Source organism: Engystomops pustulosus, chromosome 4 (assembly GCF_040894005.1).
Source record: "Engystomops pustulosus chromosome 4, aEngPut4.maternal, whole genome shotgun sequence".
Taxonomy (NCBI): domain Eukaryota; kingdom Metazoa; phylum Chordata; class Amphibia; order Anura; family Leptodactylidae; genus Engystomops; species Engystomops pustulosus.
In genome coordinates, this window is record NC_092414.1 from 86813452 (window position 1) to 86838446 (window position 24995).

A 24995-nucleotide genomic window follows, 5' to 3' on the forward strand; every position below is an offset into this window, starting at 1 on the left:
TAAAATCAAACAACATCATACATTGTGAGTAGGCCTAATATTTTAAGACTTTAATATATAGAAATTTTGGCCAATTTATCTATGTGATTATTTAGAACAGATGAAAAAGTACCATTGGGACATCCTCTCCCGTAGCTCTCTCAGCACATCTCGGTTCAGTTCATACAACTGTGGCAGGTAGTACAGGATCTGATTTAGGATCTTGTCCTCAATTACTGGTTTCCCGAGATGTTTGGAAGCTTGAGCCACAGCAAAGCGGAAATCCTGCCAAAGTAAGGATAACAAACCCTGGTTTGAGCAAAGTCGTTTCCTTTACAAAGAAACAGTACATGCTAAACATTAACGGAATTTACTGGAGCAGCATGAGACTTCTAAGGCTAAAATAAGGAGAAAAAAAAAATCTGTAGAGAAGAATATTTGTTCAGTGGTAAAAGTACATTAGAGGCACAAACTGGTAACCTTTCTCTAGGGGAGGAGAAATGCAAGAAATGTGCAACATGTATACACTTACCATACCTAGTAAGGTTAGAGAATTTATAACATCTTGTGCCATCATATCCAAACATGCATCCACACTACACATCTATTTGACCAACTAGCCACATCTACAACAATTTGGATTGTAATGTCTGGTCTGCAAGGAGCGTTGAATCACAGACACACACTGAGAAATTAGTGTGCTATGACTTTCCAGACACTGATTTGCTTGTGGACATGTAGGGACAGCCGTGATTTAGCCATTTCCCTCAGGCCTTTCATGAATTTATTTGGCAGCTGGCAATGCTGCCAAATCGTTAGTAAATCTCCTATTTGAAATAGACAATACTGTCTCTCACAATAAATGAAGCTCATAATATCCAGATGAATATCAACTATGTATTGATCCACAAGTAACTGAAATGCGATATTAGGATTTAGAATTTTACCCCAAGGTAAGCCAATGCAGGGGAGTAAAGCTACAAGCTACAGACAGATAAGGTCTTTATCCATGGAAGGGGGCGGATGGAGGTATATAGCAGAACTATGTGTGTTATAAGCGAGTTAGCAGAGCCGAGAATGTCATTGTGTGTTATATCCATCTCATGGATCTCATCTCTCAAATCTGATCCATCTCACCTTTCTTTCAATGTTTCATATACTGTTGTACAGTACAAGGTTTAGAAGGTAAATGAAAGTGTATATAAACCTATACCCTGATAATCTAACCACATTCTCAGCAATCTTCTCTTCCTTTACTAAATTTCCACGTTAATGTGCTTCTCTATTGACGATGCGCGTGATGATGTCATCACATTGTGTCTCCTGACAATAACCATGCACTAATGTGTAAGAAAAGTGAAGGAATAGAAGACATCTGCAGGGGAATGAGGAAGAGGAGTACTGGATTTATTTTTCTTTCAGAGTTCAGCTGGTAAAGGGTACATTGGAAACAGGGGGTGGGGGTATCTAAAGGAAAGGGGACATGGGAGGTGGGCATTCTGCAGGAAAGAGAACAATATAAGCTAGGCACATAGGGAGTTATGGTGGGGCATGCAAACATACATTTTTGGCTATCAAACTATGACAAGAGACCGCATCGCCCCCACCCACCGGTCCCTGGGCAAAAAAAGGTTGGGGAGCACTGCCCAAAAGGATATGTGAATGTTTTTTTCCTCAATGAAAGTGGTGGATATCAGACCCCCATGTTACTGATCTTGTACATGATGCCATTACACCTATAAGGCTTTATAATATCTCAGCTGTTGGCAGACAACATTAATGTGGATCACAAAACACTAAACTATGAAAAACACAATTGCCCTCACAAGAGGGATTGTAAAAAAAATACTATAAAATCCACACACAATAACTGAGTAATATTTAATAATGATATAGGCAGCCGCAGATAATTCCAAATTGCCTCAAACCATACAGGATTAGATCATTAGATTTTTACTCTAATAGGAATAATTTATTAATTAATTATATGTACAAGGTACATCTGTGCATAGTAGGTTTTTTTTTGTTAAAAAAAAGTCAAAAGCCTTTTGCTTTTGTCAGGTTTTTGGGGTTTATGCTTTTTTTTGCATTTTTTTTCTCCTAAATGGCCTTACTAAACGCAATGATAAGGTATAAAATAAAATAAAAAAATTAAAAATACTAAGAAACATGCTTTGTGTGATTTAAAAAGTATGATCTCTGGGGATCACCTGAGGAACCAATCTCTTAAATTACTTCTATGACACCAAGAGAGATAACAAAGTAAAGTTTTCGGTCCGTCCCATAGAAGTCTATTCCCGTGATCATACATAAATGCTCTGGAACAGTAGTGGCGAACATATTGCACGGGAGCCAGAGGTGGCACTCAGAGCCCTCTCTGCAGTCACCCAGGCTGTCACACCAGAACAGAGCTCACCAGCAGACAGGACTCGGGCTGCCTCTTGCGGTCCTAGGCAACCAGGACATGCTGTAATCAGTGCCATTTTAAAGTTGTACGTCCTTGGCTGCCCGCACTCCTGGAGGAGTAGGGAGGTGTGAACAAAACTGGATTATCATTAGAGCTCCAGCCACATGATTTTTCCTGTTCGGAGGACCACGTTTCTTCTCCTCCTTTCTATTGTATTGGTGTTCTCAGGACGCCAATACAATTGAAAGCTGTGACAAAGCGAGGAGTAATAAGTTACTACTTAAACTGCCTTGTTGGCACTTTGTGATTAAGAAGTTTTTTTTTTTTGGACCCTCGGTCTCTAAAAGGCTCACCATCACTGCTTTAGAAGGCTGATACAGGCAGTCCCCGGGTTACATACAAGATAGGGTCTGTAGGTTTGTTCTTAAGTTGAATTTGTATGTAAGTCGGAACTGTATATTTTAGCATTGTAACCCCAGCCAGAACTTTTTTGGTCTCTGTGACAATTGGATTTCAAAAATGTTGGATTGTCATTAGAACCAGGATTAACAATAAAGCTTCATTACAGACACCTCTGATAACTGTTATAGCTGTTTATTGTAGCCTAGGGCTAAAGTACAATAAATTACCTATATACAGTGGTCCGTTTGTAACTATGGGTCGTATGTAAGTCGAGTGTTCTTAAGTAGGGGACCGCCTGTAAAGGTTTATGAGAATCCCCCTTTATTGGTTTTACACAAATGAAAACATATGTATCCTCATTCAAATACTAAAATAATGATCAAGAAACAGAATGTTACATTAAAATACTAGATTTTACAAGTCAACAAAACTATGAACTGTTCATGTAGATTTTTGTAGGCTTTTCCTGTATGAAAACATTAACAGATGTGAATTAAAGCTTTGCAGCTGAAGCAGGTCATCTGCATGCCTTGACTCGCCTACACTCCATCTATTCCCCAGAATGCTGAAACCGTCTTACACAACACTGAGCTCTTTATTGTAGGTTTTCCTACAAATCGCTTAGATTTCACAATATGCTTAAAAATCTACTGCACCAGGTTTCCCTTCTTTTTAACAGGGACTTGGGGGATTGAAAAATAGGATTGCCCTGTTTGTGGTTTCTGCAGGGGAGAAAAATTTAAATCTCCAGCGTTTCCTGAAAAACAGGAAAGGTGAATGGCTAACTTCTCATTTGTAGTAGTTTCCTGCAAGAAATTATTCAAGCATGCAGAATCTATACTGCTAATCTATTGGAGAGAATACCAATTTTTATTACATTTTAGCCTTTTTTGTATGTATCGTCTGTCATATGTTGCTTAGTTTAAATATTAAGCTTTTTTTTTTATCTTATAATGTTCCCCAACCAATACAATGGAATTCAAGCCTTTGAATCCATACAGCATAATGTATCATTTACGAATACAAGATGCAAAGACAGCAGAGAGCTGGCTACATGACAGCAGATTGTATATTTACTATTTTATCATCTTTTTATAGTACATTAATACCTCTACACGTGTTATACATTTCTATTCCTACAGGATAATAAAAACTATTGGATGCTTATCTAGCATCCTCATAAACTTAAGCTAGAATCGAGGTGGCACAGTGGCTGAGTGGGTAGCACTTCTGCCTTGCAGTGCTGGAGTCCTGGATTCTAATCCCACCCAGGTCAACATCTGCAAAGAGTTTGTATGTTCTCGTGTTTGCGTGGGTTTCCTCCGAGTACTCCAGTTTCCTCCCACACTCCAAAACATACTGGTAGGAACATGGGAACAGGGACCAATTTGTCATGCTTTGTGCAGCGCTGCATAATCTGTGTGCGCTATATAAATAAAGAATTATTATTATTAGAATCTTTTCTAAGTTGCCTACTTAAATGAAGCATGGCACTTATGTACACTATATACTCCCCCTGCCTCCAACCACCCCTTGCCATTTCTGGTTCTAGTGCCGTCCTATGTGATATAGTATACCAGTACAAGCGTTTAATCGGTTCTTCTAACTGGATTGCATCCAACTAGTATTAGAGTCAATGACAACATTAGTTTAGTGGATGAATGAAACAGACTAAAATGCTGATCAGAGATTATAAATCATATATTGTCCAACTGACTGACTAAGCCCAACACAGTATATAATGAAAATATTAGATTTCCTAAAAGAAAAGGTTTTACATTAAACTTTCAAAACATTTTTCAGGGGAAATATCAAACGTGCCTTAGTGATATTGCCCATTTTACTTGGATATAAAGATAGTTGCTGGTCTTTCACTCCAGCAGGGACATTTCTGCAGCTGCTGTGCAGGATTTAAAGCTTAACATAAACTTTATCATATTTACAAGCACTCCTTCCTCACCAGTTCTGGATTTCCTCCTGTAATACTAGTGAAAAGCCAACAGTCTCAGCAAACTCAACTACAGCTGTCTTCTCAGAGGTCTTTTTATAATCCTCCTTTCAGGATCCACATATACCAGACATGATTTTATGCAATACAAAAAGTATGCAAGAAATCACCATTTGTATATTAATACTCACTATGTGCAAGAGCTTGAGGACATCAACAAACCTATAAAATGAAATGATAATTCGGTTAAACAAAATTAGTTCAAAAAGTCCTCAATTAAAATAATGTCATTTGTTTATACTTACACTTTTTCTGAGCTCATGATCTCCTTGGCAATGTAATAAATCTTGGTCTTCTTTCTTGGTCTCTTTTCCTATTTAGTAAATGAAGTTACAGTTTGGTAAAAATTTAAGGACATCTACCACCAGGATGAAGGGCTGTATGCAAATGAGCCCGAGGGGCTTCCGGTTCCATAGGTGTTAATGGAGCCTGGAGCCCCTCAGGCTCATTTGCATACAGCCTTTCATCCTGGTGGTAGATGTCCTTTAATATACAAGATCCGGAGAATATACAGGCGCTGCACAAGTAAGAGTGTTGGTTTATTTTATTGCATAACATGTTTCGACCCAGTACTTAGGTCTTCCTCAGATGCAGAGTATACGGTTTATTCTCCAAATCTTGTATATTAATTGTGCCAATATTGGAATACTACGAGAGCAAATTTCTGTAAATCCTCACAGCTCCAGACGGTCTACATGGCCAACTGCATAAACTTGACAATAAATACCACTGATTTGCTCATACTACCTTCTAGAAGGTCCTGAAAAGTAAGCAACCCTTGAATCTAATGCATTCTTTTCCTTATCTTCTCTACTCTATCTGTTGCTGGCAGTTTTTCCATCCTATCCCAGTAAATGCAGTTTGATCAAAAGTTCACCTATCCCTCATCACTTGCTCTCCAATTCAGCCCACACCTTTATCGAGTTTATCTTCTGATCTGATAACTGCTGACTGAGCTAGCATTCCTTGTGTGACAAGAAGGTCAGGAGTGCCCGTAAGGAGCTGGGGATCAGGCATGCTACGGCTTCATTTATATTTTAACCCATTCTCAGCCAATTACGTCAATCCCCTTCACGTGAAAAGGACATCTACCATACAAGTATTATTGAACTAAACTGTTTAACTTTGTGCAATATGCATCTCTCTGGTTGAGCAACATTGAGATTTTGGTGGAGAATACATGCTTTTCTATGGTCCCGTCAGTGGTTACTCCATTACAGGTAATGCTTTTTCACTTACATGAACTTAATAGAGTGTGTAATGTTGCTTTATACCGATACACGTGTTTATAATTGGTATATTACAATACAGATCTGTGATAAATTATGTAAAAGGAAATGTTTTTGTTACTTTTCCATGTCCAAGTATCTGGTAAAGTTTATATAAGGCAATTCCTGTCTTAAATGGTAAAAAAAGCGAAGGGACCTTGGTGTAGTCACTAAACTTTTCAGGAAGTTCGCCAGTGGTATGGATAACAGCTGTCAGCTGTGCTATTACTTGTTCAAATAGATTATATTCAAATGGAATATGCCGATCTGTTTTTATTCTCCCAAAACTATGTGCATGGAACATATAGGCAAGTTACGTAAAAATCCTGTGCATTAAAAACAAATTCAAAAGGGGTTGGCCACTTTACCTCATGGTTTTTGTAAGATTGGGGGATAGGATATTGGGTAATCTACCAATATACATCAATTAAAAGTTCTGCACAGGTTTCTTGATATGTAAAGTGAAGCCTCCTGTCTTTTACCTCATCAGAGAGACATTCCTGTCCAAAAAATGACCGCAGATGGAGGGTCACGGGATCTCTAACTGGTGAATGTTCATGGACAAATAGAGGTCACATGACCCTCCATCAGCTTCCATTTTATGGACAGGAATTTATATCACGAAAGAGGTGAAGAACTTTTAATAGATGTATATTGGTAAATTACCTAATATACACACACATTACAAAGAACATGAGGTAAAGTGGCCAACCCCTTTAATATAGTCATGTAAGGGTGAAATAGTGGAGCTCTTTGGAAGGGATCAATATTAATATCAATATTGATCAAGATCAATATCTTATCAACGGCTTATTATTAAATTGGTGCTGGAATTATCAGGAGAATTTGGAATCCCGCAGGCTGAAGTGTCAAAGAGGACACAGGAAATGAAACTTTAGTCAGTCAGACCTTTAGTCACACGTAAAGATTATAGTTTTGCCAAAGAAGCTTCCTATGACTCATGTCTACATACCACTTTTTCTTCCAGGTTGTCGAGATCGATTTTGCTGGAATCTGAGCTAAAGTCATCTTCATCTGAACTATTGAGAATTTCCTCTTCATCAGAGGGAACAAAGCCCACATCATCATCAGGATCTTCATGTGACAGCTCACTGCAATATCCAGTTGCAGAAAAATATATGTTAGTGTTTTCTCAATGATAACCCAGAAGTAGTACAAAGGCAGGACAGAACTTTGTAACCAAGCTAGATATTTGCTTATGCTGGATTTTGTTTGGTTGATATTAATTACACTTTTACTGCACCTACAGAAAAAGTTAATATAGTACTTTAAAAGCAGGAAAAGATTTTACTGCTCATCCTGAGAACATTTATTAGATTTTCCCATAGTTCAGGACTTATTTTCATCCTTAACAATCCCAACCTTTTGGAGACCAATGAGAATAGAAGAGGTAGGTCAGTTCTCCCACTCCCCAGGGTCTGAAAGTGACACATATAATATCTGGTGTATATCTATATAGTGTAACCATACAGTACATTCACTACAGACTTCTCTTTTAAGGAATTGTACAATTACATGGTAAATACATACATAGGACAGATTTCCATGTCCTTAAAGCAAAGAATAAACATTCTCATACAAATGTATGTAAGCAAATACAATAAACTTCTATAACTGCAGATTCCTAATCAGCCAAATATTTGATATGTTCATAGTGACTGACCCTCAATCAAGTTATACAATTAGAACAATTTCCCAGCGTCCCAGATATACAAAGGCCTATTATAACCGAACCATTTGGATACACTAATAGATTTCCATAATTAGGTTAGCCGAATATAACAAGGTTACAGAGCGGATACTCTTTGTACGTACATCTAATAAGGAACCATCAACAGTCCCAAAAATAATTAGTTTGCCATCAGCAGTACAAAGTGGTAAAATGCACAGCACAGCTGAAAATCCAGCAGACATTTCCTTCCACTTCACTAGCTCAGGCACCAGGTCATCAAAGTATTACCAAATATGAGCTTACTTCACAGACAGACAGATGCTGGAGGAAGGGAAAGTGTTTTAGGCCAATGGTCATGAAATAGACCATAAGACACACTGGGACTATACCTGTGCGGAAAACGTTTCCTGACTAAAATCATACAATTCAAAGTTATTTAAAAACAACAAAAAATAAAAAAATAAATATAAAAAACCTCAGATAAGTAGGAACACAATATATATTATTAGGATATAAAACCACAGTACCTGTTAGATAAATAACCGCTTTTTTATATTTTTACAAACCAGTTTTGATAAAAGTATGATTTTGGGTTAACAGTCAAGGAGAATCTAGCAAGGGAAAAAAAATCCCACATGCCCTGTGGAAAACATAGTTATCTTTGGAAAAATGTCAGCTGACAGAACTTCCTGAATGGCACAGCAAAGCAAAACCAGTGAGTGGAGTAAGGAAACTTACAGAACACAAAATGCATGTGTCTAAAGTCAAGTACAGGAAAGAGGAGCAGGCCAGACTGGGCGGAGATAAGAAATATATATCATGGCCAAGAAGAAAACCACATTAATAGATTGCCAAACTAACCAGAAATTACTAATATCCTTTTACAGGTCTTTCGGTATCAATTAGAAAACATACAACAAAACCAAGCAAAAAGAACAAAAGAAAGCAAACATAAAATATACATACACACAGCAGAACAATCCTGCAGACAGACTCTACACATCTCACACAACATATATAGGGTATATATTTTAGTTGATATTATTTGCCCCATACCTGTGGATGACATTCACAGATGCAGAACTAGCTTCATTTGGGTCCTCAACTTCATAAATTGTTCCATCACATTCAGATACATCTGAAACCAGAGTGAATGGCAGGTTCTCATATTCTGGGATTTCTTCATAGTGGCAAATATTTTCATATTCAGGTATATCGGGATCGGATTTGTCCAATGAAGATGCCACCTGCGTTCTACCTGTTGAAAGCAGGTTCTCATCTAAAGACACTGAGGCTGGGCTGTTTTCAATGTTGAACTCGTTCTTGTTTTTCTGTCTTTTCTTCGATAACGGACTGAACGAATCAGTAGACTGTGCTTTTGCAGGTTTCATCTTTTTACCTAAAGTGGGGGATGTAGAGTGACCAGTACAAGAAAATATATCAGAAGTCACATTGTCTGCCAGCAGATTGCCTCGAGAAATTAACCTCTGAAAGTCGCTTTTTATCATACATACAGATAACTTTAGATTCAGCAACTTCTTTAAGGAATTTTTTTTAGGGCTGTCAGGTAAGGGTTTGTCTATTCTGTCCATATCAACAGAAGATAAAGATTTAGCCCTGGGCTTGGTAATGGGATTTGGCACTTCGATACTTGAAGAAGTCTTTATCGTCTCAGGGTTACCCAAGAAAGGTAAAATTGGGTGCTGTAACTTCCATACTGGTTTCTCAGATGTTGGTAATGGTTTGGAGTATCCTTCCTGCCCTGAAATACCATGGAAAGTGACTTCATTACTAGAACCCAGGAGTCTCTCCTCAGAAACAGCTTTCTTGAGCAGTCCAGCTGCAGGTAAGCTGTATCTTTGAGGCTTCTTAGGAGCAACTCTTGGTGAGCCTACACTTTGTCCATCTTCTTTCTCTGTAGCAGTACGGTTTACACGTAATTGCTGCTCATACGTCAGTTTCAGTTGCTTTGGCAAACTCATGGATAAAGTACTATGCCTTTTAAAGTTACTGTTTTCTTCAGACTCTAGAAGTTCTTCAACAGAAGACCCAATACTTTCTCTATTATTATTTGGAATTAATGAAATGCCTAAACTCCGATGCTGATCTCCATCTTGATTGTTAGGATACATACTTTTGGAGTCCGCATGGTCTTCCCTGTCTGTAACGGGCATATCAGAAGAGTCCCTAAGTACTGTGGCATAGTTGACTCCATTTTGTACCTGTTCAGTATCGTTTTGAACACAGTTCTCACCAATTTCAGTTCCATCTACACAGTCTTGTCGCACTAAACACGGTGTGCGTGGCCTCCTTGGTTTTGGAATGGGGAGTTTTTTATGTGGAGGAGGAGTCCGTGACAGAAGGCTGAGCTTTGCATTTTCTTCTGTATTTATTGGTTTATTGTCAACTAATAAACCATTGCATTTTTTCACATTATCTACAGGTTTGGGTTGAATTGGAGAGGCACCATTAGTAAAAGTAGTAGCAGGTTGAGGATTTTCTGTGTTACCAGCTATACATGCAGAAATACTACAGCTGGCAATCTCCACCGCCTCTTCAGCATTTTCTTGCCTGCAGGTATAACCATTGATATTATGGGGTAATACATCACTGAACTTAACTTCAGTAATGCTGGCCTTTACATTAGCTTGGATTACTTTTGAAGGTTTTGCCTGTGGACTACAAGGTTTTCGTCTTGTTCTTACACATGGAATAGGTTGCCTACAGATTTTTTTATTTTCTAAATTTTCTAGCTGTTCTATTGCTTTATGATTTTTCTGCAAGTACTCCCCATTCTCATGTTTGTGACTACAATCGCTATTACACAAGCATGGTGAGATGATATATGTGGGGCTTTCATTACTGGCTGTCACGTCTACTTTACAGGTGGACAGGTTTTCAGAGATTTTGCGCTCTTTGTTTCCAGTACTTGATTTGATGGCATTATGCAATTTGTCCTCAGATACATTTTTAATAACTTTTGGCTTCGGGGCAATTGTTGGCTTTGATCTTTTTGGTACCACTTTAGGTTGGACTATATCTGGCTTGGGTGCAATAGGTGGTGGGATAGGTTTTGAACCCACAGCATTTTTAGGTTTAGGGGCTACTGGAGGCTTTTTAATATCTGTTGAAAAGAAGGAATAAAAATGATTAATAACAAATTGTTACTAACTGTCATATTGAGTCATAGTATCCAGGTAAACAAATACTTTAAAGTTGAAAAAATCCATTTAGTATCACAATCTTAAAGTTAAAGGGGTATTCCCACGAAGACAAGTTTCTTATATGTACTCAGGATAACAAAATAACACACATTCTCTAATTTACAGTTACTAACAAAAATGCAGCATTTCAAAGATATCAACCAACGATGTAGCAGAGCCCAGACTGTAACAGTGTAATGGTCTATCAGCCTCTGTGTAATCATCTCATGCATCTCTGATCTGTCTCATCTCTCTCTATTGTCAGTGTGTTAGTACAGAAGCCAGATTAAAGTGTATATAGTCCTGTACCCTGATAATGTAACCAAATTGTCACCCCACAGAACTAGATGGATAATACAGTAATGTGTCTGCTAGAGAGGCCCCGCCCACACCCTGGAATATTACACTGAGCAGCATGTGAAGTGATAGGAGCTAAAACAGCAATAAAACTGAGTACAATTGTAAAGTAAGGGGTTAATACTGATCTTTATTGTGTTAACATCACTAGGGGAAATGTGAGAATTTTCTTTCATGGGAAAACCCCTTTAATTTTATTCAAAACTTATTTCATTATGCATACCTCTGTCTGTCATTCCACAAAAAAATTTAACACGTGTAAACATTCCAACATACACCTTTTTTTCTACAAGTTTTCACTTAATTTTGTTAAATTTAGACCCTTTTCATTAGCCAGAACTTCTCCCATTGTCATATACACAAACTAAACATCACAGATAACACAGTTGTTATGTATGTGTCCATCTATCTATTAAAGAGTTTTGTGTTTCTATAAAAGGCAGCCTGAAGAATAAAAAGCAAACAAAATATGATTTGTACTACGAGTAAAAATTCTCATAATTTTTGAATAGAAAAAGCTGTACGGATACATAACAGTAAGCGGATATGTAGAAAGGATGTGAGTCAAATAATCCCACAAGTGACTTGCAGTAAAAATAGCACTAGTGTGTTGTGAAAAGGCATGGATCACGGTTATTCCTGAGAAGCCTTTACACTGTAAAGATGTAGACAATTTAGAACTCTTAACTCTCACTCTTACTGAATTATAAACTTTTTTTGTATCAAATATTTGATATGGTCTTCTAGAAGGAAGACCTTAATAAATCTAGATTTTAAAGCAGAACAGATTGAATGAATAGCACAGGGTCTACCGATTTGGAAGTCCCATAGGAGTCAATAGCGCACAGGACAAAGCTCTAGTCAGTAAACAGGCCAAACTAAAAGCCCACAACAGATAAGATGTACTTGCCATTCTGCAGATTGCAGGGGGTCCAACAGATGAGACCCCCCCCATGATCGTATATTTATAGGGGATAAATATAGTTAATGATTAGAGATGAGTTCGGCCGCCCTACCGGACATATTTCCCGGATTGTTGGCCAAACAGCCAATCTGGCAAATAGATGCTGCTAGCAAATAGCCATGGCTACAATTTGCACAAAGCTGTGTCCACTCATCTCTATGAATAACGTAACCTCTATAACCCTTTCGTTGCCATGAGGTTTCCAGATATAGAAACCTTTACATATTTGTTATGTATAGATAAAACTACAACATAATGTTCCATTACAACATGGAATTATACTAACCTCCTATAAAACAATATATTTTCTAAAACAGACACCTGTGATATTGTGAAGATTTATCCTCCTCATATCTATATTCACTGGAGCATGTACCATATGGAATAATAAATCTGTATCTGCAATTTCTGCAGAAGATTTTAATGGGGTTAATACAGGTATACAATTTTATGCCCCTTATACAAATTTAATTCTGATCAATAACTATATGCCTCTAAATCAAACTAATGAGATAACTAAGGATGCTTTCAGATGGGCATAATTTATGTGCCCTTGTATTAGGGATGCAATTTATGAAATGATTTATGAGAACCGGAGATGGAGTGCCATAACTCTGATCCTCTGTGATTCTCAAATTGGATATATTGACAGTTACAGTAGGGAACGGGGGCTTTGTAAGAATCTTTGACAGGATATTGCATGCAACACAATCCTGAGAGATTTTCCTCTTTTTCGAATAACCACAGAACTGTTGTTCTAAGTGCCAGTATTTAAAAGTAATGGGTATTGGTAGCCAGGAAATATTAGATTGCCCTTGGCTACTGATGAGCCACCCTGTATCTATTCTGTATCTATATCCATCCTACTCTCTATTGATTTCTGTGGTTCCTCCAAAACCTAGGTCCTGCTGATGTAGAGTTCTTTGGATTGTAGGGGGGTGGTCCAGCTGTTTGTATAAATATTAATTTTAACAAAACCCCTTTTAGGCCTAACCAGTTTGTTTGCATTAGGAGTTGTCGACACACACATAACCGATGCAGCACATGGTTTTGGCTCACATTAACAAATGTAAAACACTAATGAAATAACGGAAATGTGCACTGGCCCCAATACAGAGTCACTGCAGTCCAGATGTCAGTCTATGTATGCACATCTATGACAGTCTCTACATGGAATGCATAAGGACATCAATTTCCAGTCCACAAAGAAAAAGCTGTATAACTATTTAAAGGGATTTTCCAAACCAAACTGTTATTATATTATGTATATCATAAACTGGTTTAATCCAGTCCTGTTCTAACAACACAATGTTGCTGTAAATGAATGGAATGCTTTATTATGTCAGGTATGGTAAATGGCAGGTTAGGAGTTCATTCTGGGCATCAAGTCTTCAAAAATGTTCCTAGAATTGTTTTTATGGAACACCAATAGAAAACAAGTCTGCATACAGTCTAGATATTTACAGCAGTAAAAGTGGCTGAAAAACTTGCTCCACAGTAAAGTGAAGTGCCGATAGTTTTTATCATGTAGGATGTGATATTATGAGGATAATGATTTGTGCAGGCAGCATTTTCTACACCCACACATAGCCACTATTTTCCATAAAACACAAAATAAAGGGTGTTGTAGATCATTGTTCTCATATTTTTATATCAGAATTTAAGGAAATATATATATATATACACATATATTTATATATTTTACATGTTCTGTGTCCTTCCTCTTTACATCACTTTGTGCCTGCTTTAAGGAGAGCCCATGCACTTTAAACTACTATATTACTACTGACCCTTACCCTTTATGAAACAGGACAAATTTGTCTTTCAGCTGTCACAGTCTTTGGGGGTCACAGCAGGGGGTAAATGAGGCATCTGTTCTAAATAGCATGTTATACCTATTGTATATTCATTCCTAATTTTAGGACTTCATCTATTATTTAATACAGCTTCATACTCCACTATTACTTGAGATATTTGCCAGCTGAGGTTCCAATAAGTTCACTACTTGTTCTGCCAATGGTCCTATACCGTCTTAGTATATCAATTATATATATCAAATAGATTTTGCCACAAAGTAGATTTATCCAGAATTCCTTACAATACATATATATGCATCACTGGTAATTATAAGGGTTTAAAATGGCATTGCGTTTGTGACATCCATACATCACAACTTCCCATATGACCCATTTGCGGGTCATATGTGTAGTTTCTCATGGTTTTAGGCTTCATACATATGCAAAAATTATATAGAAGAACTAAAGGTCTTCGAAGACCCATGCTTCAGAGCTGACTGAACAGACGGAGATAGAAAGAAAAACTTCCTATAAATTGGTAGTAGCTCATTAGATGAAAACAGATTATACTTTTGAGTAACAAAATGCTGAAAATTTGGCAATCACAATATCCAATCCCATATAGACAAGTTATTCCATGACGAATAAAACATTAAATAATAACCATTGATTTCAGACCTGCAGGTTATGTGGAAATAAGAAAACACTGCCTACAAGCTAGAACATTATAGGGCGCGACTACATAAATCCATAATGAGTCTCTGTACAACCATGTACTAGGCATATGTCTTGTCAAGTTTTTAGGAAAACATGCTGCTTTGTTTTTTTTCTCTTCTTCTCATTAATAGGGGCAGTCTCCAAGTTATAATGGAGGAGTAGATAATATATTCTTACAGAAATCTTCCAACAAGAACATGTCTGGTCATTCATCAAGGTACAGTCAAGTGTCCACTAACTCTACAGTGAAAAGGGTAATAAACTTAGTGAAGAAGGACATCGCAATAAAGGAATGACACACTGAAACAAACCCCCTTCACCATCCGGCACAGTCAGTCTGCCTTTGGGCTATAGAGCTCTCCGCTACACATCAATTTCAAAGGAAACAATTACGTCTACAGGAAATGGCACCAATTCATCATTTTTGTTTTAAATCTCATTCTTTTAGCACATCTTCATTAAATCCTGACAATGGGCATATATCAAGACAACTTTAGTCCAGACTGGCCAATATATTATAAAGTGATTTGTATGATATTAATAAAGAAAGCAATATTATTATTAGTAAGGTTATATTACAGAGCTGGAAGTCTTTACAGATGACGACATGGAGATACATGTATGTTCCATGTTCTACACACACCCGTTACATCATATTGCACGCTACAGAAACAAGTCATATATCGTATGGTTATTTTTAGAAAGGTTAGGAAGCAACCTTGATCCACTGAGAAAATAGCCTGATCTTTTTATGAACTCTTCATTCTAATGAGAACAATGGATTTCTTTTACCCAGATACAAAAGCTATAAGGAAACTTTTGATGATTTACTGGCTTTCCCTAGGACAAAAAGCAAAACTCCAGCAGAAGGGAGGGTGTTAATGTTAAAGTGCCAATAAATTCTAATTTTCACTTCATTTGTTTTGTTGTCAGACTTTAGCAGCCTTATACTCTTCCATCTATTAGTCCGTTAGACCTCATTTAGATTATACAGATTCAACTATTTGTTTTGGCATATACTTTGCAGGAATAATTAAATTAGATGAAGCTACAATATGCTCTAATTAGTTTGTCCTACCTTATCTTAGAGATGCTCTTTAACGGGGTTTACCCATGAAATAAAGTTCTCAAATTTAAATCCCCTAATGATGTTCACAGAATAAGTCTCATATTTACCCCCTTACTTTACAATTTTACTTAAATTCCAGAATGTAGGTGGGGACTCTCCAAGCAGAAACATTATGATCCCAAGATTGCTAAGAGATGCTGTGTCACCGGCTCTCCAGCACTTTAGAATCCGGCGCACGCACGGGCACGCGCATGGTGCGCCATGCCCAAGTAAGGTGCGCCGAGTTATAAGTTAATATAACTTATAAAACGGCGATAGGGGCTTTGTTCCCCTAACAAAAATATGCTCTGGCACCAGCTCACCCTGAGTTGGTGCCATGTATATGTGTCTAAACCTACCACTTTTAAGTGGTAGGTTTCCTTTAACCTTGAACAACTTTCCACCATAAGAAAGAGATCTGAGGCTCCAGGGAGTGACTCGGAGAAAAGTTCTGGCACTTGAATTCTAAACACGTCTATACTTTATACTTCAATCATTAAAAACACCACCTCAGCTACATGAACACGGTACAGGGAAAGATTCAGATCGATGCGTTTCTGCAAAGAACTAAGCCTTATGTCTTCGTCAGTCCTAGTCTTGATCAAGACCAAGGCTTTGTTTTTTGCTGAAACTCTTCTTTCCTCATAATTGAGGTTATCCAGACTCCTTATATCTGTGGCTCTTCGTTGTACCCTCTCCAGCTCCAGGGAATCCTTTTTATGGACAGGTGCCCAGAACTGGACAGCATATTCCAGGTGAGGCCAAACCAATGCCTTGTACAGTGGAAATATTACATCCCTATCCAAAGGGTCCATCTCCAGTTTGATCAGATCCTAGTGACCTTAGAGGCAGCTGATTGACATTGCATGCAGGAATTTAATTTATGATCTACTAGTACCCCGGGTCCTTCTCAACAAGGGACTCTCCCAGATTTACTCCCCCAATGAAATATGCTACAAGTGGATTATTAGTCCCGACGTTTATAACCTTACATTTATCCACATTAAATACCCCCTAGACCAGTGATGGGCAACCTTTTGAGCATGGTGTGTCAAAATTCGCCAAAAAAACGAGCATAACTCGGGTGGTGTGTCACCTTGACAAAAAAAAAAAAAAACATAATTTTGTGATATTTATAGTTTAAATAATAAATATATATACTATTTAATTTCTAGGGTACTTTAACTGTAGGTTGTCTGATTGATTCTACCATATACTGGCATTCTGCAGTCTGGCAGTATATGGGGATTTTCCCAATCATCTATTACTATGTGCAAATCACACATTGTAATAGATCGGTTACAATCAGACAGTTGTGTAAATGCTTAGTAACCTGTGAACTTTCTGTCATAGGGATATATGGATTTGGAAAGTCCGGGTTTGTGTATGACGCGCTGCCCCAATTAAGCTAGGTCCGACACAGATAATGTTCAAATATTCAAATATTTATTTGAATGATAAAAGGACTACGCGTTTCGGGGGTGGTCTACCCCCTTCCTCAGGTCCGTAACAAATACTGGAGCGCCGGGATACGGTGTGTAGCCCAGAATAGAATAGAAACAAGACAGTTGGTCCTGTAGTGAGGGCTGTATGTCCGGTTTTGGCGACCCCCGAAACACGTAGTCCTTTTATCATTCAAATAAATATTTGAACTTCATTATCTGTGTCGGACCTAGCTTAATTGGGGCAGCGCGTCATACACAAACCCGGACTTTCCAAATCCATATATCCCTGTGACCCCCTATCCGGCAGTATATCTGTACCAGACCCCGGGAAGACGAAGCATACCCTACCAACAACCAGTGGAACTCAGACGGACCAACAAGTATCTGCTCCAAACGCATAAGACACAAGGTGTCTTCAGGTGAGCTGATACCCTTTCTACCTTACTATACTTTCGAGTTACCCATTACACTAGGGGCGCCGCCTGTGTCTCTTTCTATTTTTCAACTTTCTGTCATGAAAGTTCACAGGTTATAGCGAGGGAGCAGGTGCCACTGTCTGCATCTCCCTTATGCCCTCTTGGCATGGAGAAGGTGTGAGGAGCAAAATAATCGCAATGTCTGGCGATTTGCAAGGCGTTGCAATTATTTCAGGGCTTGTACGTCACAAAACTGACACACAAGCCCTGATGACTGTCTTCTATCATACAGTGCACTGACCTTACTTACTATATGATGAGAGTGGTTGTCCTCCCTTGCCCCTGCAGTGGAGATGGTCAGTGTAGAGGTGGCAGCTGCTGGGACATCACACAAGGCAGCAGCGATGTGACCTCTGACTGTGTTGCCATCCTCCCCCCACCACAACTATCAGGATCTGCAGAGGACTCTCCCGGGTGTAAGGGCAGGTCACCTCTCCTGCTGTGCCCCATGCTGATACCTGTTCTGACTGGAGACACTAGGCACAGCACACACATGGGGAGAGATCGGTCCGGGGAGGAGGAGGAGGGGGGAGTGCTGGAAGCTCAGTGCAATCTCTCAGCCTCCCGGCTACTGCACCTGGTCATGTAGGATGAAACTTAACTCTCAGGCAGCCGCGTGTCAGTGAAAATGGCTACGCGTGTCAGCACTGACACGCGTGTCATAGGTTAGCCATCACTGCCCTAGACTGTCCAAGTTAGTTTGCAAAACTATATATAGGTCTATTGCTTTTGAAGATAGCTATTATGGGTGGTTATTTCTTTTTCTGTGGTTAACAGGACCATATATAATAATTTGCTTATTGCTTCACTTTCTGCTATTCAAGTGTGATATTTGGGCATTTATGACCAACATATTTATAATGGATTTTTATTTCACTGTGGCGTTTTATATACAAATATGAGTTATGTTTGTACGTCTTTTGATTTAACAATGTAATATATTATTTCAGATCTGTTGTGGTAGGTTTCCTTTAAGTTCACTGCTCAGTACACAGAAAAATGAAAAAAGTTATGGATTTTTAAAGAAAAAGCAGAAAAAAAAAATAAAAAAAAAAAATGGAACCACAAAATTAAAAAGGGCATTGTGGGAAGTGGTTAGGTGAGAGGCATATGTGCCTATCCCCATGAAGTAATTCTAAGAAGATGTGGTTAATTATAATACAATAGAAATCTGAAGACCTCTGACCAGGTAATGTGTCTCCATTGTTCAGCGATCCCATGTTTGCAATCTTACCTTGCCTTTTTTCCCTTAGACAGCAGCAACAACACGCAAAATTTTGCTCAGTTGTTATAGCTATGACTTCCCACCGTGAGAACCACACATACACGGATGTAGAGCATGTAGTGATTCAGTCTGCAGCACCAGGCCTCAGTGGACCCTGTATGCACAAATGCTTTTCTTACAAAGACAAGAAAGTGGAATATAGATTTCTATACGTGCAATTCCTAAAACACACAATATATATGATACATTTACAAGTTGTGTCTAAGACTGTACTAACCCGAGGTTGAAATAACATTTTTACAGAAGAGTAATCATACACCTGTCACGATGTTTGAATCAGCGATCAGGATGAGTACTGTATTTGGGGGTGCTATGACAGGGGACCACACAAATTTAGGTGCAAATCTACTCTAGTTCCAGTGGCATAGGAAAACTTATGAACTAGTTGCAACCTTTGAACCAAGTCACATATCCACATTAAAGGAAATCTACCATTTGTTTTCATGCATTGTGAACCAAACATACCTTGAGAATGCTGTAGCGACACAGATGCAGAAACATATCTTGTTTAATCCCTGAACCAAGTGATTTTGCTCATTATAAAATTCAGGACCTTGGGAAAGCTGGGTTGCATGCAGTCTGCCGTTCATAAAAACATTACACTGAGCTTCCTGAACTGTCCAGACAGGACTAATCAACCTGAGCTTGATGACTCCTATATAGCAGCTGGGGGATGGTGCAGCAATTGATTACTTCTGCCTGTCAGGGACAACTTAGTGGTTACATCATTCTCTAGAGCAGTGCATAATTAGGGTAAGAGGAGAAGCACCAGCAGGCCACAGGAGGGACAGAGTCTCATTATCATACTTTTATAATTAAACAAGATATGTTTCTGCATCAGTGTAGCTACAGCATTTTCAAGGTATGTTTGGTTCATAATGCAGAAAATCAAAAGGTAGATTTCCTTTAAAACCTCATATGCCACAAATAAAAGCACTTCTTTGGTTGCAATGAAAAAGTGGTGTTATTTATTCGTAAATCTGTGTCGATACATCACACTGTTTTGTGAATAAAGGACACCTTTTTTCACCACTATGGACATCGGTATGGATCCTGGCAACTAGGATCGAGCGCTGCGGGCACCCGAATACAATATACAGACCCTATTTGTATTGCTGTCTCACCTCATGTGCCAGTTATCAAGTTGTCTAAGCCATTATGATAAATCTAATGTGCAATAGAGCTCCTAAGATAATAAAAACTGGAGAAAGATTCTGCCTAATGATTAATCTACTCCTTTACCTTATGGATCACATGAATAATTCAGGCTAAAAGAATATATGCATTAACCATTCATGTGTCTGCTTTTTGCTAGAATATGACCACAACTCCCAAATGTCCTGGTTTTTTTCACACTGCAATAGTTGGGAGGTGTGTATTACATTTTAAAAATGCCTTCACTTTCATATGATGAAATATGCACAAAGAAGATATGCATAAATGTCTTTAAATGGATTAAGATGTCAGACTCAGGATATAAGGGTCTTAACATGCACATCATCTTTGAACAGCTGGTTGAATAAGGTGAAGGGGTCAACCAATATTTTTAGCTGTTAAAAGGGTCAGAAGGAGTCCATCCTCTATATGGGGCCCATTACAAGAGAGGCATTTTGCTACATGCAAACATAATATACTTGTACATGTCAAAATAATTATTTATATAACCTGATAGATTATATAAAAACAACAAAGTAAGAAAATGAGTGGTCACTAGAGCTGCATTTAGTCATTGCAACACTACTATTTACAGAGTAAACTTTACTTAGCCAAAACATACTGTACACAAGATTAGGTGACAAGATCGCTTATACAAAAGGGAAAGCACCCAACGTATACCCTTAGCATATACATAAACAAACAGGGGCAGACGGAGGCATAGTTGTCTGGCCACTATACCTTCTGTACGTCAAAAAACAAGCTACGTCTTTCCATCCTGCAGCCTCCGACTAAGAATGGAAAGACAAGTAACAGGTTATTACAAGCTGGGGACACAGTAGTCAAACCCCCACTTATGGTATAAATAAGTCACACTCAGGACAGACCTGCAGTAGTGATATCCCCTATTGTTAACCAAGACACAATATCTGTAAGGTATCCATTTGTGAAACGTATCCTATGTAATGCCCATTGACCTTCAATATGCCAATCAAATAATAGCCCAGCAGACTACAAAGCTTGGAAGAACAAACACCTGCACAGATGGACAAAACTTGATAGCTAGGATCCTATCTGCTGTATAAACTATGACAGTTTTAGGGGGACCAGAAGAGGAGTCTGCTTTCAGGCAGGGAAATGTTGCCGAATAAGTTGCTTTAACTTTTCATGGGCCTGTATACAATGCCCAGCTCTAGAATCCAACACAAACTGCTGAAGACCTAGCTGCATCCCCTCATGAATGGAGAGTGACATTCATTTACAAGTTGACTCTTTAATTGCCTCATTGGCATTAAGGATGCTCTACTTATACATCCCAGTTCTGGCAATTAATAAATGGTTAAATATAAAATATACACTGAAATTGGCTACTGGAATAAAGAGTGTATAATTTTGTACTTTTAAGACCTTTTTCCCCTTTATGTTACAAAGTAAATGACAACTTGTCTTACGGTAGGTTTTTTGCACATGCTTCTGACCAAGACTGGCTCTACTTTTTATTACAGATCGGTGCAGTCTTGTGCCATTGTGTGCATCGTCCTAAGAATAAGCAGCTCCATCAGCATCAACTTAAAGGGGATATCTAATAAACACGACTGTCCTTTAACAGATATAAAACTCTATAAAAATGTAATTTTTGTTGCAGTTGTTTCGAAATGCTCTTTGATTTTTCAGCCATCTGCTATACTGATGTACAGTAAGTACAGAGCACATCTTTTCAGTGTTTTGCAGGAACATGTGGAAATGACTCCGGTTGGAATTAACAAACTACAGTCTGGAATATGTAAAATAAACATCCTGTTAGTGGAGCACAGGCCTGGATACAAGAGGAAGCTCTTCACTTCTTCAAAGTGTGACCCATATATCCATGATATAGACAGACAGTAATACTAAACATTTCCTTCCTGTAGACTTTGGATAGCTTGTACTGCTCCTCACTGATCTCCAAAATGACCGAATCAGACACATGACAAGTTACATGGTAAATGAATGCTATGCACTGTGACAAGTACAATATATTGTCTGTTTCTCCTAATGAGTCGTGATACCAATCTAAAAATAGCTAGTATCTACATGCCTACTTACAGGGATACAGGGAGGATACAAGTATGCTAAAAGCCTAGGAAGACATGCCAGCCAGGAGTAAAAGCATTGAAACAGGACACACTGGCTGTATACAGTGCCTAAAGGGGTTTTCCAAGAAACAAGTTAGGCCCGATCCACAGATCACGAGAACCAGGGGTTTGTGGTACCTCAGTTGAACCCCTTGTCGCTCCCCAAGATGAGCAGAGCAGACAGCCGTTCTCGTGATCTGTGGGTGTCCCCCACCGTTCAGCAAGTTAGGGCCAAACTTGTTTCCTGGGAGAACCACTTTAACAGCTTGAACTCCTTTGACTTTATTTAGGAGTGCACAGGAAGCGTAGTCACAAAAGGTTAGAAAATGTAAACTTGTTTTGTAATCCACTGATGTCCTTCCATTGATTTCGACCAGAGAGAAAAATCTAACAAAATCTGCCATGTGATATGTCCCCAAGTGTATTTTAGTGGCTTCACAATTAGAACAATTCTTTCCCCCTTAAAGTAAACTTACCATCATGAATCTACCTATTAAGGTTGATCTGATGATTACCATTAATATCCTAAACTACCCTTCCTGAATCCTACAACAATTTCTAGACTAACCTACAGTTTATCTATATAATATGCTAATTTTCCAGAGAGACTACTCCAGGGTGTAAGAGCAAAGGCTAATTCACTCCCCCGTAACCTCTACGATCCCTCCCTAACTGCTAGAGGTCAAGATGAATCCGGCGTGCCACCGGAGCACTGGCTTCAGTGTGGGGCGCGCATGCACACATTGTCGCTCACGTCTGCTACTTAAGCCGGAACTACTGCTTATGTACAGAGCTCCGGCAGCGCGCCAGACTCAATTTGGCCCCTTGCAGGTAGGGAGGGTTCGCAGATGTGACTGGGGAGGAGAGTAGCCTTTGCTCCCATACCCCGACAAGGCTACTCCACGCCCCAGTAGCCTCTCTAGAAAATTAGCATATTAGATAAACTGTAGATGAGATTAGAAATTGTAAGAGGGTTAGGGAAAGATACCATATACACTCGAGTGCTGGAAAAATGTGCTGGAAACCCAAACAGCTTATACTCGAGTAAAAAAAATATGGGTTTTACCAGGTTTTTGTGGTAAAATTAGGGGCCTCGGCTTATATTTGGGCTGGCTTATACTCAAGTATATACGGTAGTTTAGGGTTCATTTAAATGACTGTGGCTGGTCCATGAATCACAGACCGTGCAAAGACCGGATTTCACGAAACAACCACAGTACAGAAGATGGGACCTAGAGAATCACAGTGCTATATGATGCAAAGAGTCTATCCTCTGCAAAACAACAGCACCAAACTGTAATAACGATATATTACTAGAATGCTCATCTTGGGCTCTGTGGTCAGTCTGGGAAATTCGGCCAGTGCACGGACGTGATTTACGGACCAACCACAGCGGTCTGAATGACGCAAAAAGTCAGCAGTGGTGTTGTCCACTTGCTGCAGCTTTACCTGAAAGTATGCCATAACCCTACAGCAGGACACCTATAGCATAAGAGAAATCTGTAATCACCAAGGAATAGAGAGCAAAAGAAAACTTATATTCCAATGTATTTTAAAGATGAACAAAGCTGCAAAGTTCTTACACTCTGTTTGCTGTCAATGAACATAAGCACTGCACTTTTCCATACACCAGACTGTGTGGCACGGCTACTAACTATCTTTAGGAGATAACACAGGGCTAGCCTGCACGTAGTAGTAGTCCCTACAGCTTTCACCCTGTGACTTCAAGCTGGAATGTTTGCAGACTTTCCATTCACTGACAGCAAGCACTGGTGAGGAATCTTAGAAAGTCACATTAATCTGACGTGTTTTGCTCGGTGTAATGTATAGTGAAGCCCTTGACGGGTGATAAGGCTGCTGTGCGGTGACCTCCTGCTGCTATGTGAGGAGTGTGGTACACCCGCTTCATTGTACTTCCCCGCACTCACCAGAACTCATGTTCTTCCATCTGCTTTTACTCCATAATAACGTGCGGCGGCTGCATTACTCCTCGGGGAGATCTTGCCACAAACTTTGCCGAGTGCCCCGCAGTCAGGACAAGGGGCCGCCTGGCGGAGCTAGGAGATGCTTCTTCCCACTATGGGAGGAGGGAGGAGCGGGTGTGACGTCACGGCCGGGACGCCTCTCTCTCCTCCAGCTGGTACTGGTGTATTGGTCACACCCCTCGCTGAGTCTCCCCCTTCTGGAGCGACTGGGACTCTACTAAGCAGCCTGATCGTATGGGGGGAGAGCGTTGGTCTCTGGGAATTGTAGTTCTGTCCGTCAGAAACGCTCAGCAGCTTCACTGGTGACATCAATAGGTCAGGACTCGGTTTCCCAGAGTGCCGCGCGGTGTGGCATGGCGGACAGCAATGACTGCGGAGTTTGATGAAGAAGTGGTGTTTGAGGTGGGTGACAATAGCCAGTGTTATGGTGTTCAGCTTTCTCCGGGTGTGTACCCTGGACTCGACGCCCAGGTATCGCCATGTCTCCGCATGACACCGGGGAGCTGTGCTGGGAATGTGCAGTGTGAATGACAGCTGAATGATCTTTGTGTACCATGTGTACAGTGTACTTGTCATTGCCTTTCACTGTCATCTGACTGTCTTTGAGTATCTTCATGTCGCATCATTGTTTTT

The 24995-nt window shown here is 39.3% G+C and overlaps 2 protein-coding genes across 5 annotated transcripts in view; one reads left to right on the top strand and one right to left on the bottom strand.

The window, feature by feature from the left end:
- FGD6 (FYVE, RhoGEF and PH domain containing 6) overlaps positions 1–24561 on the bottom strand; it is a 43521-nt gene extending 18960 nt beyond the window's left edge. The window contains exons 1-6 of the mRNA XM_072146588.1: positions 24306–24561; positions 8814–10881; positions 7038–7176; positions 5042–5109; positions 4928–4958; positions 113–264 (exon numbers count right to left, since the gene is read on the bottom strand). Coding sequence (XP_072002689.1) covers positions 113–264; positions 4928–4958; positions 5042–5109; positions 7038–7176; positions 8814–10881; positions 24306–24315 — 2468 coding nt within the window. The 5' untranslated portion in view covers positions 24316–24561. The remainder of the gene's footprint in view (positions 1–112; positions 265–4927; positions 4959–5041; positions 5110–7037; positions 7177–8813; positions 10882–24305) is intronic.
- The window catches only part of VEZT (vezatin, adherens junctions transmembrane protein), a 41135-nt gene continuing 40686 nt past the window's right edge, over positions 24547–24995 (top strand). For 3 of the 4 annotated variants that reach the window (XM_072146589.1, XM_072146590.1, XM_072146591.1), the window contains exon 1: positions 24547–24764. In XM_072146589.1, the coding sequence (XP_072002690.1) occupies positions 24729–24764 (36 nt within the window). In that variant the 5' untranslated portion in view covers positions 24547–24728. The other variant, XM_072146592.1, reaches the window with a different exon arrangement.